General features: G+C 40.2%; 1 protein-coding gene across 1 annotated transcript in view; it reads right to left on the bottom strand.

The window, feature by feature from the left end:
- Positions 1-1,375: 1,375 nt before the first annotated feature.
- LOC134798234 (midasin-like) overlaps positions 1,376-14,527 on the bottom strand; it is a 57,846-nt gene continuing 44,694 nt past the window's right edge. The window contains exons 31-41 of the mRNA XM_063770608.1: positions 13,400-13,501; positions 12,857-13,024; positions 11,934-12,299; positions 11,196-11,373; positions 9,815-9,963; positions 8,471-8,596; positions 7,688-7,869; positions 5,463-5,668; positions 4,661-4,866; positions 3,303-3,656; positions 1,376-2,376 (exon numbers count right to left, since the gene is read on the bottom strand). Of these exons, the coding sequence (XP_063626678.1) occupies positions 2,191-2,376; positions 3,303-3,656; positions 4,661-4,866; positions 5,463-5,668; positions 7,688-7,869; positions 8,471-8,596; positions 9,815-9,963; positions 11,196-11,373; positions 11,934-12,299; positions 12,857-13,024; positions 13,400-13,501 (2,223 nt within the window). The 3' untranslated portion in view covers positions 1,376-2,190. The remainder of the gene's footprint in view (positions 2,377-3,302; positions 3,657-4,660; positions 4,867-5,462; positions 5,669-7,687; positions 7,870-8,470; positions 8,597-9,814; positions 9,964-11,195; positions 11,374-11,933; positions 12,300-12,856; positions 13,025-13,399; positions 13,502-14,527) is intronic.

Genomic DNA, 14,527 nt, shown 5'->3' with positions numbered 1-14,527 from the left:
GTTTCATTCGGAAACACGATGTGGATAGTTTATTTTCAAAACAATAAAATATTAAAGATTGGCCTATGTAACGTGGCCTAAGTGTTAGCTGTTTTCGTTTCGCGAAATATTGTTAAGCAAAATTATTTTAAGATATTGTTTAATTTTCAGTTGACAAATATACAATAATATTTTTATAACGTTATTGTTATTTTTACCAAATCTCATAAACATATAAATTATTAACCTTTCATATCAGCGGTCGGCAACCAGCGGCCCGCGGGCCGCATGCGGCCCGCGAACCTCTCACTTGCGGCCCGCGAGCCTCCCTGGCTATTTTGTATGTAATATTAACAAATGACAATGTCTGATAAAGTCATAAATATTAACAAAGTGCGGCCCGCGTCCACTTCGTTAACTGCTATGTGGCCCTTGGCTACTAAAAGGTTGCCGACCGCTGTTTCATACGGTTGAAATATTTATCTGCCGTATCCAGAAAAATGTGTGTTAATTATAGTTCGTTTTTTTTAGCATTAGAAAGAACTTGGAAGAAGGTAAGCGATCTTGACATGTCTTTTAATTGAAAAACTCTTTTTAAAAATCAGTAACTATTACTTATAAAAGCAGAGGAATATAAATGATCGTATTAGATTCATATTTGTTACATATTTGCCGTAACTTATTTTTAAAATGTATTTTTCAATTAAAAGACACATCAAGATTGTTTACCTTATTTCTAATGCTAGAAAAAACGAACTATAGACTTTAATTAGAATTAGATTTGACTAAACCTTTCATATGTGTGTGGTGGTCAAAAATCGTGGGGTGAACCTGTTGTGCTCTTTAGAGCAAGAAAAAATCATTCTAAAACATAATGCAATAAGATGACTGAAACTTCGGCCAGGATTCTTATCATACACAAATAGCGATTTGCCGTTCTCGAAATTTTCCCGAGAACAGAGAAATCTATCGGAAACGTTCTCGGAAATGTTCTCTGAGAGTTTTACCCTTTCGTCGCAAAAGCGACGAATTCTTTTGTTTAATCGATTAGTATAGGAGATAAGACAAATACCATGGAAGCTTAAAGGCAAATACTTGGCACCATTCATAGCAATATAAAAAATAATACTAATTGATAAAAAACCAGGCGTAAAACAACACAAAATTGCCCAAATAAGGTATTTGAAGCAAAAGGTATAAACTTAACAAAAGTAAATACATATGTCATTCCATTAAAAAAAATTAAGATTGTCCATAACTTATTTATGCTAATAAGAACGTTCTCGAGAAAGTTGGAAATTTTCCGGAAATTTCTTCGGAATGGAATTCTCAGAAATGAGAACGTTCTCGGCACATCACTACAGACAAGTGGTTAAGTGAGTAAAACACAAGAATGATATTTCGTAAATTTAATTTAATTATCATCAACTTAACAAAGAAAAAATATTGACTTCTTTGTATGCCCAGCATACTTTCTACTTCTAGCTGTCTAAGATTAACAAGTCGCATTGTATATCTTCACTATCTACGTTTATCTAAACTTTATAATCTTATCTCTATAAAGTCATTGCCTTATCCATCAAAAAACAATATATCATTTCACAAAATAATCAACATAAGAATAATATGTACTGTAACCTAACCTAACCTAACCATAATGATGGATAAAATTGAACATAATTTTCTTAAGTTGTCTTCACTTATGATTTTGCGTTATTCAAGATTCACATTTCTATTCTATATATTTACTTTTCGAAGACTTCTTACTTTCTTATGCTTAAGTAAACTTGGTTTCATTTGAATCTTTACACAAATAACTATGGGCGTTGAAATTAATCCGAAAATATTCTACTCAAGTGGCCCCTTACTTACTATAACGATTTACTTGTATTACTTACTTATTCCTGCCTTATTGAATAACTTTAAATCGCAAGTGTTATCAATTATAACAATAAAGGCCTGTGCACACCGGATGCGTGTGCGTAGATGTGCATACGCGCGTTGTAGTATACAGATCCTTATGAGAGACGGCACACCGCTTGCGTGACATGTGCGTGTGCGGCTCCAACATTTTAGCGCACGTTGCAACGCGCAACATTGCACGTCACGCACACGCAGCCGGTGTGCTCTGCCCTTAATTTCCACCAGAAATGTCAAACAGTGGGACCTACGAGTATATTGGACGTACTTTGTAATCACCCATAAAAGTTACTAACTAGTATTGACGGCCAGTTCAAACCACTGTCTCAACGCATCACCGAGGACATTAGGCAAAGCTGTTATGTCCCGCAGTATAAGGTAGAAGGGGAACGGGAACGTGTCCAGATACTGCACGAAGCCAGTCAGCGTGTTGGTTGTCGGGTCTAGGAGCGGTCGACGGATGTCCATTATCGAGTCCTGGAAAAAATGGTTTGTTCAGGATGGCCAACCTCTAGTTACAAATTTAAGCAAAATTGAATTAATAACTTATTTTGAGAATGTAGTAAAATCGACATTGTCCGCCGGCCTAGAGGCTCGTAACCAACCAAATCGTTCCTAATTAGAAGAGATAATGATGATGCTCTCCCTGACCGATTTCGGCCACAGCGACTGTGTGCTCTGGCTGGAGTAGGTAATTTTTAACTCGTGTGTATTAGAAATTATGCCATCAACTGGTCACTGTGAACTTGACTTTCTGATTAGGAACGATTTGATTGGTCACGGGCGTCGCTAGGCCGGCGGACAATAATGATTTTTCTGCATTCTTAACACGAACGAACTATAAACTTCACTATGAAACGATGGACGACCGCCTGGCCTAGTGGGTAGTGACCCTGCCTATGAAGCCGATGGTCCCGGGTTCGAATCATGGTTGTTTTTATATGTATTTAAGTATTTATATATCACATATATCGTTGTCTGAGTACCCACAACACAAGCCTTCTTGAGCCGTGGGGCTTAGTCATTTTGTGTAAAAATGTACCATAATATAAAAAATAAATAGAAGAAAATTAATCCTAAATAAATTTTTAGAGTAGTCTGCTATCCGTTAAAATACTCTAGTACTCTTAGGGTACAGTCACCAACAATAATATGTCACTCTTCTAAGGCCGCAAATACGTGACACGGTCTTATGGCTCTACAAATAAGATCGTGTCAGAAATTTTTGCGGCCTTCCTTGTGTAACAAACTATTGCAGGTGACTGTACATGCAAGAATACGATGGAAATATTCGCTGTGATCGGTTAAGTTTTAGTAGCTCTTTTAGTAGATGATCCAAAGCCACGAGGTTTGAATCTCGTCCGAGGCGGATATTATAAATTATAATTTGAAACAAATGTTACCTTATTATCCGGATTGTCAATAATAACGTAGACCAAGAATATGCCCTGCTGCCTCGCTCTCCGCACCGCCTGCAGCACGCGCGCCTCGCCCTCCGAGAATATCCCGCGGCCGTCACTCACAACCACCAGCAGCTTCGCGTTTGCCGCGTCGCTTCTCACGCTTTGCTCCTCGAACATTACAGTACAGAAATCTAGCAGTTGAGCGATCTTGGTCTTCGTTTGTTCGAAGCGAAGTTGCTCTAGGATCTTCGAGCCGGAATGTTCGGAGAACTGTTCGGTGAACGGGTGGAGTAAGTTGGGTTTCTCGCCGAAGCTTAAGACTGCGAGGTCGCCGGATTCGAGGAGGTTAAGTGCCTGGAAAGGTAAAATACGTGAGGAAATGTGTCATCTATTATTCAAGCGCTACACACAAACGTGCATAGAGATAGGTATGGCATTTTTAGGGTTTCGTACCCAAAGGTTAAAACGGGACCCTATTACTAAGACTCCACTGTCTGACTGTCACCAGGCTGTATCTCATGAACCGTGATCGCTAGGCAGTTGAAATTTTCACAGATGATGTATTTCTGTTGCCGCTATAACAACAAATACAAAAAACAAACGTAATTTTTTTTGCCGTTTTTTGCGTTATGGTCTTATGGTACGTAACCCTTCGTGCGCGGTTTCGTCTCGCACTTGGCCGGTTTTTAAAATGTGCGCATCTTCATGGCATCTTTGTACGCTCTCATCTAAAGACAATGCACACAAACATTACACACGTAAGATAAGGTAACTTTCAATATAGGCGCAGTTTGAAATGGTTTATGACTATTTTTTAAAATCGCTGACAGTTAAGACAGTTAGGACATAATAAAAGTAGTTGCCTTTAGCACCATTTAGTAATTATGTAGAAAAATTAAAGACAAATTTAGGTTAGTCTAACTAGCCAGTAAGGCATACTAACCTGTGAAACTAGTGCCAAGCTCTCAAACGCGAGCTCTTTGCTCCTATCCTCCTATCCTTATTATCCGCCATGGAGCTGGAATCATCCACAGCTATGGCGATCTTGTACTCGCGTCTTGCGGGCTTGGTGCGGCACAGCCAAATGCGGTCCTTGCGCAAATGTGACGCTATTTACAGCATGACGTGACGCATAGGCCTTCAGTTAATCATGCTACTAACCTGTGAAACTAGTGCCAAGCTCTCAAAAGCCAGCTCCTTGCTCCTATTATCTGCCATGGAGCTGGAGTCGTCCACAACTATGGCGATCTTGTACTCGCGTCTTGCGGGTTTGGTGCGGCGCAGCCAGATGCGATCCTTGCGGAAGTGGGACGCGATGTAGGGGATGACGCGACGCTTCAGTTAATCATGCTACTAACCTGTGAAACTAGTGCTAAGCTCTCAAACGCGAGCTCTTTGCTCCTATTATCCGCCATGGAGCTGGAATCATCCACAGCGATGGCGATTTTGTACTCGCGTCTTGCGGGCTTGGTGCGGCGCAGCCAGATGCGGTCCTTGCGGAAGTGGGATGCGATGTAGGGGATGACGCGACGCATGTTGATGGCGCGGCCCGTTCTGAAGTCGCCTGAAGGGAAAGTAGATGATAGAATGTTTATAGAAAATGCTGTTATTTATTTCCAACTCATATCTAATCAGAATCAAAATTGTCATGTTAGTATTACAGTTCTTATATAAAATATGATTTAATATAATTTTATATATAACTGTTAAAAACAGTTCTTAAAAACTATTTATTCCAGTTCCATATGAAACCTGTAAGGGCACAACAACATACAAATAAAATCAGAATTAAGTTAAACCGCCTGCCATATATGTTCTGCCTCCATAGTAAATAATACTACCTCTGATCTGGATTAAGTACTCAGTGCGCTTCAATACTATTAGCTGCTGTTAATTAAACATTGCCGGAGCGTCTTTTAGGATGGTATTCCACCAGTCCAATTTTTTTGTCCATTATCATTGCGTCACACTCTCTCATTAACTGTGAAACGCGACAATATGGAGTATAGCATGTTGTACCAGCTGCACAATAGTCTCCTGATATTTTCGTCAAAGTTTATTTGTTGGACCCGCAATGCACGGTGAACTGTCATTGTCAGTCGTGAAACAGGTGTCGGGGGTCGGCGGTCAGACGTGAGATGAGGCTGTAATATAACGTACCAGCCCTCCTGGAGCGGGCGGTGGGTTCCAGCACTAGCCGCAGCCGCTCGCACAGACGGGAGGCCGCGCCTGCGCTGCGCCGCCACAGCGCGCGCCACGCCTGCTCCGCGCCCGCTCCGCTCGTGCGCCCGCTCGTCAGCCACGAGCGGATGCTCATGTACTCTGAGAGGGACATGTCGTCGGCGTGCTGGGTCACGTCTTCCAACCTATAATGTGTAAATTAATGTAAATTCCTGGAACTGTCAAGAGTTCGACCGAGTCAAGTCGTAAGGCTTCAGTTTAATGCAGTTATGTTGTTTTGACGACCGGTCTGGCCTAGTGGGTAGTGACCCTGCCTGTGGAGCCGGTGGTCCTGGGTTCGAATCCCAGTAAGGGCATTTATTTGTGTGATGACACAGATATTTGTTCCTGAGTCATGGTTGTTTTCTATGTATTTAAGTATGTATTTATATATTATATAGTGAAACTTGGTTAAGTGGGACCTGGATAAGTGAGAAACCTCCATAGCTGGGACTCATGGTGCGGTCCCGACACTTTAGCACTGAATTACCTCTGTTAGTGAGATAAAACAAACCTCTATCACTGGTATTAGTACTTTCGATTTTACAGTCATATTTACCTCTATAATTGAGACAGAGAGTGTACTTTACCTCTTTTACTGAGACTATGTTTTTAAAAGAATAATGAACTTATTTGCTAAGTTGTTTTCTTTGAATTTTATACCTCTATATCTGAGATGACGTCAATTTATAACCTCTTTAACTTGGACTAGTTATTGCAAATTTTCCGCACTTGTGCCTACCTAAATTATTTGTGTTTTAGTATGGTATATCCACAGACAAAACATCCTCCAGACTTAGCATAGTCGCGCTACTCCCTCTGCCACGAATACGGTAATTTTACTCCATGTTCGAGTCGAAAGTGTCTTTGTGTGACGTCCGTGTCTTTGAACGGACCAATCACGGCACGGGATTTCGCTCACCTCGTCCCGCGCACCCCCGCATTTTTGGCATCATCGCGGGTTGCATGAAATAATAAAATTGCTCTAAACTCGGTCTAGAGGAATCCTAGTCTATGGGTATATCTAAGGTCCGGACGTTAGTTAGTTTAAATAAAAAATATTTCAACGTTTAAAATCTTGATTATTACTTACTTAAAAAAAAACAGTAGACCCGTTTACGAACATTCAATGAAGTCTGTCTATTCAAAATAAATATACATATAATTCAGTCACAATATTCTGAAGCAGTCTCGAACTCATGCATTATGTTTACAAAATACGTTATTTTATTGAATAATTGCACCTCTATAACTGAAATAACCTATGTTCTCACCGCTATTAGTGGTACCCTCTTTAAATGAGACAGATATTTTTTTGTAACTGGCTATCTGAGACACTGGGTAAGTGGGATACCTCTTTAAGTGAGACAAATTTGCAGGATTTGAAGTCCCAGTTATCCAGGTTTCACTGTATATATTGTTGTCTGAGTACCCACAACATAAGCCTTCTTGAGCTTACCGTGGGACTTGGTCAATCTGTGTAAGAATGTCCTATAATATTTTTTTTTTATGTAGACTGCCTTGACGCGAAGTTAAGATCATCTCGTAAATAAATTTTGAATACACGATCACCCGCCGATTGAGAAAGATAAACTACACCAAAAATAAAATAGTACGTAAAGGTTCTCAACCTACGTACTAATTATGTACATAATTAATAAAATTAGGCGTAACTAATTTGAAAAACGAAAATATTTTATAAACTAACTAAATCCGTTGTCGCCGCACATGTCCAAGGCCTTCAGAAGTCACCTAGACTCACCTAGAGCCCTGAAAGCTGCCGATAATTCCCACCACTTTCGGTCTCCGTCATCAAGTCATCTTGTTAACCTTTAGGACTCCAATGACCGATATATCCGCACCGCAGGTTCAACGCTAAAGACCGATTAATCGGTCACAGACCACAGAGCAACATAGACCTACGTGCATATGCATAAAGTTTAATTTCAGTTTTGACACTTCGGTGACGTGGCGTCCGCGTCACAGCTTTTGTGTTTGACACGGCGTCGAAAAGGTTAACATTGCACCATCATTGCATTTTTATCGCAGTTATAAAACTAAACCTGACATCGGGAACTTGTTCTGATCATGCTTACAGAATTTGACCTTAAACAAATGATTTAACAAAACAGTGTGAATTAAAAAGTAAAAGCTTAAAATCCTACCTAGTATGGTAAGTGGTGTCCAGCCCTCTCGGCACAGTGGTGGTGACCACTCCCACGCCCTCCACTTCGATGCCAGTCTCGCCGGTAGGATCATCGCCTCCGTCTTTCTTGTTGCCTGACTTGTCCTTTTCTTTGTCAGTGCCTTTCACTTTTTCTGACTTTATTTCTTCAGACTTTTCCACCTACAAATTAATAAATAGTTGTAATATGAGAGTTATGGTAAATATCACGTCAATACGTTAACGTCTTCGGGATAAAACCTTCATTAGTCTGTATTTTGTGCAAACGTATAGTTTGCGCAAGAAGTCCAAGGAAGGTACATTACCCCCTCTTCATCTGCGTATCCCATAGGTACAGTGGCGTTCAAAAGTGCATGGATAGATGTCGACCGTAATGCCTTAATATTACAGTTGAAACATCTCCATGCACTTTTGAACGCCAGTGTACATGGGATAGTGCACACCCTCCCGCTTCTTGTTTTCGAATCCACACACCTCGTGCGCGAACTGTAGTTTCGAGCAGGAAGATAGACATAAACATAGCACATTTAGTACAGTTGTTTGAATAAATAACATTATTTCTTCGGAGATATACGCTTTGAACAGAGTAATGTACCTCCTTTCTGTATTTACAATTCATCCGACGTAAGCTAACTCAGCACAGCCTTTGCAATGACAATTTCTATGAATATATGACGTTTACAATGACCCTCTACACTTTGCTCTGTCAAAGTCGGTGCAGAGTTTAGAGTTTTAGACGGACTCTAGTTATTTGTGTAGTTACCTCCAAATCATCATCATCGACGTCCATGGCGACATCTTCGTCCTCCTTCATAGTTTCTGCGTCCTCGTCCTCTTGTTGAACCGTCGGCTGCTGCTCCGCCTGCTCCTTTGTAGCGGCATCTATCACCTGAAAATATGTATACTAATGAAATTATCCTAAAATATGTTTTTTGTTAGTCTAGTTTAGTGTCCCACTGCTGGGCAAAGGCCTCCCCTCCTTTCCTCCACTCAACCCTGTCGTTTGTACTTTCCCGCCAATCCGGATAAAATACATCCAAGTAGTCCCGCCATTTCCTTTTCGGTCAGCCTGAACCCCGGCCTGGACCATCGATGGTGTTCCGTGAGTCCCACTCGGTAACCATTTTGGCCCACCTTTTCATGGTGCAGCAAAAAATAAATAATAAGGAAATTAATAAATCATTTGCCTCAAAGACAAGGAATCTAGGTCGATCTGTGTAAGATTGTCCCCAAATATTTATTATGTAATAATACACTGAAAACGCTTTTCATATAAAATTGTTTCTCAGCAGTTATAAAATCAAATGTACGAAAGTACACACAAAAACGAGGCTAAGGGTGGTATTTCATCTGTCCAATATCTTTGTCCAATGTGTATTGCGTCTCACATTTTGCTTATTGAGAGAGTAAGACGCAATGATTATAAAATCAGCAAAAATACATATTCGTTGTGATGTCACTTGTTGCATTTTCTCATGATAGTATGGTCGTTTTGACATTTAATAAAGAGTAGTTGTTTGGACTAGTTAGGTAACAAGGCCTATTAATAGGGGATATTACTGCAATGTTCTGCCGCCAGAGTGCAGCACTACCGACTCAGTAAATTCATAGACTAACTTATACATACTGTGCCTTAAACTGTTTTTTGACAAGTTTTCACTGACAATAAAATATGACATTGATGCATCAAGGCGGTTTGTTAACAAGGGCCTACTGGTAAACGCGAAAATCGAAATTTAGTTATCTGCCTCTTTATCGCTCGAATATGCAAGAGTGATAGAGAGATTAGATAACGAAATTTCGATTTTCTTGTTTCGCGGTAGGCCATGTGTCAATGTGGTTTGTTTACTGTATGTGCCACAAAGGTTCCACCCACGCAGAGCTTTGCCTAAGCCTATTAAGGATTTGACAGTTTTAGGGCCAGTTGCAATTAGCGGGACTGATCAACGTCACTCAGAAGTTCTTAGGGTCGGTTGCACCAAATGTGGTTGGTGCAACCCGCCCTTATACAATAAAATTTATTGGACCCTTTAACTTAACGATGCCGGACGGTTCGGTGCAACCGACCCTTATAGAGGAAATAGTTGTAAAGTATAAGCATAGGTACCTGCAAGTCGTCCTTCTTGGCCTGTTTGACGTGCTGGAACGCGTCGGCGTCCTTTTCTCCGTCCTTGTCTTCTGTCGCGCCGTCCTCTTCTTCCTCCTCGCGTTCCACGTTCAGAGTGCGCGATTTCTTCTTATCCTCGTTCACGTCGCCTGACAAAAAAATCGGTAAAGCTCTGGTTTCCTAGGATAGCGGTAGCGTCATATAGCGGCTGTATCCATACAAAATACTACGCCATCCATATTTAACCGTATTATTTTGTATGGAGAAGGCACCGCTATCCTAGGAAACCAGAGCTTAAGTAATAGCAAAAGTTTTCTAATTTAATTTATTAGCCGACTTTCAAGATCGCAACAGTTTGCGATGTCACTGCGCAATCAGGACAGACATAGTAGGAATTCTGTTTAGAGGACAGGCACCTAATTGTTAATTTTTAGGGTTCCGTACCCAAAGGGTAAAAACGGGACCCTATTACTAAGACTCCGCTGTCCGTCCGTCCGTCCGTCCGTCTGTCACCAGGCTGTATCTCATGAACTGTGACAGCTAGGCAGTTGAAATTTTCACAGATGATGTATTTCTGTTGCCGCTATAACAACAAATACTAAAATGTACGGAACCCTCGGTGGGCGAGTCCGACTCGCACTTGTCAGGTTTTTGTACCCAGCAGAGCAGTCTGCTAACGAGAATGTATTCTTTGAAGCAATATTAACTTAGGGTGGTATCCGATCCGTCCAATATCTTTGTCCACTGTGTATTGCATCTCACATTTTGCTTAATGAGAGAGTGAGACGCAATGACATTGGACAAAGAAATTGGACAGGTAGAATACCGCCCTTAGATGATAGACCACTGGGCCGATCTTCCAATGCTGCGGGTCCTAATCTGACACTATACTCTGTATCGTAGGTATTTAAATAAAAGTAAACATAATCTACCCTCAAATGGCTCCTTAAGCCAATTGAGGGTAAATGAAAACATTACTTACTTGTGTATTACTTGTATTATGTCACTACCTGTGAGTTCCTATAATTGGCTTCCCGTATCTATTACAATTTCTATGTTAGTGTCATAGCTGTTGGATCTCCAAATTAATAAAATTCAATACAATAAAATTACATGATCAAATAATGTAGGTTAAAGTCAGGTCGTTCAGTGACTGATGAAAATGTACAAATTGTTTGTTTACTTTTATTTAAATCGTCGATTGGACAGAAACGGCGCTAGACAGAGAAGCATGGCGTTCCTTAGTGTCAGAGGCCAAGATCCACTTCGGGTCGCTGCGCCACGGCAGTAAGTAAGTAAGTAAGTACTTTTATTTAAATACCTAAAGATACAGAGTATATGCGGTTATTTTTCATTAATTTTGAAGCCTAGGATCCCTCACCCAGTGTCCGTTCCTGGTCAGTCTGCCCCGGCTTATTTTCTCTCCTCTTGTTCTGTTCTTGCGCCTGGTTGGAGCGGCTGGCTGCCTGCTTTTCGCCGCGATGCCCTTTGTCGCTCTTGTCCAGTTCTGAGCGGCCGGTTGATTGTCTGTCTTCGCCTACTTGCTCTTGGGCTTGTTCCTGTTGAAAAAACGAATAGAGGATTTAAGGTGAATACTAGTGAAAAGTCATTACTATCTATCAGTCTAGTCATTACTCATTATACACTCTTAACTTACTGTTGGTAGACCTCATGTCTTTGCAATAAGCTTTACGAATTGGACGGTAAATGAATTTCTATCGTGAAATTACATTAGTGATTGGCCGTCCAGAAATGCTAACGCACGGCAATAGGGAATATTACGCAAAACTCTGCGTAGAGGGCGTCACTAGGCCAATCACATGGCCTACCGTGAAACACGACGATCGAAAGTTCGGTTTCTGCCTCTCTATCACTCTTACCTATTCGATCTATAGAAAGGCAGATAAAGAAATTTTCAATTATCGCGTTTCGCGGTAGGCCACCTGTAAACAAACCGCCTTGATGCATCAATGTCATAGTGAAAAATTGTCAAAAAACTGTTTAAGGCCTAGTATGTTTAAGTTACTCTATGGTTTACTAAACAAACTAGTGCTGCATTCTGGCGGCATAACATTGCATTAATACTCCCTATTACGGGTTCCAATTTATCTTTACTTACAAAAGGCGCGGAATCCTCATCCTTCTTCTGCTCGGCATTGGTCTCCACATTATCATCAGTCCCTCGCTCCACCTCAGCATTCTCCGCCTTCTCACCAGCCGCCGGGTCATTAGTAGACGGATCTGCTTGTGGCTTCGCTTCCTTCTTTTCTTCCACGTGGTCTTCCTCGTTTATCTTATCAGGGTTGGTGGGAAGTTCATCAGGTTTCTCGGATTCAGGTTGCTCTGTTTGGTCTTGCTCTGGTTGATTTTCTTCTGTTTCCATCTCGGCATTGTCAGCTTGATCGTTTTCTGTGGGTTCCTCGTCTTTGCTCTCTTCTGTTTGTGCTTGCTCGTCTTTACCTTCTTCTTCTTTGTCTTGTGGATCCTGAAAATTTCAGCGAGCGAATAGGATTATTTATTTTCATTTCAAGATTTATCCTCGTATATAAAGTTTTCAAATTTTTTATTTGAACCTTATTTTATAGGTAAATTGGAACGAATTTAATTTGTTTTAAAAAGCAATGAAACAAAATAAATGCTACTTTATTTGGTTCATGAAAGGTTCAAATTAGATTGCACTATTTATGTACATTGTAATGTACATTAAATTAAGTCTCAGGAGGTTAAATAAAAAACTATTTAGTTTTTGAAAACATTCGATTGGTAATGCAAAAATGGAGCTATAAGGGATAGAATAAAGGATTATATGGATGATAATTTCTATGTAGTTTAGACGACCTAATCCAAAAACAAAAAAGTGCTTAATATTGTCTTCGGTTTGGTTCGGTTTTATATCAAAAAAGTGCTTTTGGACAAATGCTTCAGTAAATTTAAATCGAAACTAAATTTTATCCTTGCATTTGCATAATTCCAAATCCCTTTTGAATGTCGGGTACATCCGAAAATGGATTCTAGTACAAAGGATATATGAGTGATTCTAACCTCTTTATTCTGCCCATCTTCTCCATTCTCATTTTCGTCTCCCTCCTCGTCACTCGACACCTCCAGGCCGGTGTCGTCTCGCTCTTTCTGCTCCTCTTCTGGTTCCTCTGGAATGTTCTCTTTCATCACGTCGATGTCGAAAGGATTCTCCGTTTCTGTTTCACCGTCCTGTCAAAAAAATGCCTTTATAATATACAAGTACGCTAGACACTGAAATACCTAAATATAATTTACAAGACAAGTACACAATAGGCAGAGGATATAAAATGCCCTTGGCTTATTTTTATACTGTGGCGGTTACCTTAGCTTTTGGACGCGCTCCACGCAAGACTGACACGCGCACGTGGCCGCCCCTTTTAAAAACTTGTACTTACACTCCTTTCTTCCACCTGCACCTGAATGACCTTGTGACTAAACGAAATAGTGTTTCATAAGGCGTTGATGTGGTAACTTCAAAATTTGCCATTCGCTACATAAGTAGGCGTTGGGCGATCTTCTCATATTTAAAAATAACATTTTATAATTATTTAAGAATTGTCTTACTTTGTCATCGCCTGCTTCGTCACCATCTACATCCATGTTGTCGGGAAGATCGAAATCTTCAGGCTCTGGCAGAGGTTGTTGATTGCCATGGAATGGATCCACCTAAAAATATAAGATAAGATAAGATTTCAACTTTGACAATAGAAATAACAAAATAGGTCGTTTTTTAGAGATAAGTAGTGAGGCGTTTTAGGCGCCCTCATAGTCTATGTTATTTAAATGTCTTATTTGGGAACTTTTTTTCGCTGGGCACTGCTCATCTCCGGTTTTGTGGTCGCATGGTTCTTTATGTAACATTAAACGTCATAAATAATAAGAAAAAGTGGGCTTAAGTTTTCCGTTGATTTTACGGATAACACTGGACTTCGTTAATAGAACGTATTTACTCGTACCATCGCCCACACTGTTAACTGTACATTGGTGGACCTTATGCCTTTTGTAGTAAGGTTCATGTATAGTTAGGAGTGTTGCTGTTTGTACATCACTAACAGACATCGTAAATTTTATAGCATTTTTGGTGCAGCGGAGTGGTGTTAACGGAATTATGCTCCTTATTAATTTTCTTTTGACATATTGCAATATAAACTGTTTTACTTTGAATGTGTACCCGTGTAGCGTTAAAAAAAGAAATCTGGTTTTTGCTTGTTAATATACAGGGTGGAAAGGCACGACGATCCTTTCCGGAAATGGGAGATAGTTTAGCCTAAGCTCTATATTTTCTCCATAGAAACTATGTTAATATGGGCAACCGTTTCTAAATTATGACCTTTTAAACATCCACGCAAAAAACTACTTTGTTCTAACCCTAACAGGTGACAGGGTCAATGAACTTACTTGTAAACAATCAGTATTCGACAGGAAATTATGCTAATTTGTTGCCATCTAACCATTTTTAGGTCTGCTTACAGCACGGTAAGAATCATTGCAGGATTTTCGCTTTCTTAGTGGTTCCACTTGTTCAATACTTGAATGAAATAGTTATGTTATTCCTTAATATTAATAATACTAACCACAACATTGTTTACAACGACAATTCAAATGGTGACATTGACAACCACTCAAAAGTACGCAATCGTCTTATAAATATCTCTGGTTTCCTTGACTGATAAAAAGGTTTTAGTTTCTTAA

The sequence above is a fragment of the Cydia splendana genome, chromosome 16 (assembly GCF_910591565.1).
Source record: "Cydia splendana chromosome 16, ilCydSple1.2, whole genome shotgun sequence".
Taxonomy (NCBI): Eukaryota; Metazoa; Arthropoda; class Insecta; order Lepidoptera; family Tortricidae; genus Cydia; species Cydia splendana.
The sequence above is the reverse complement of the archived record's forward strand: the minus strand, read 5'-3'. Positions and strand labels throughout refer to the sequence as shown.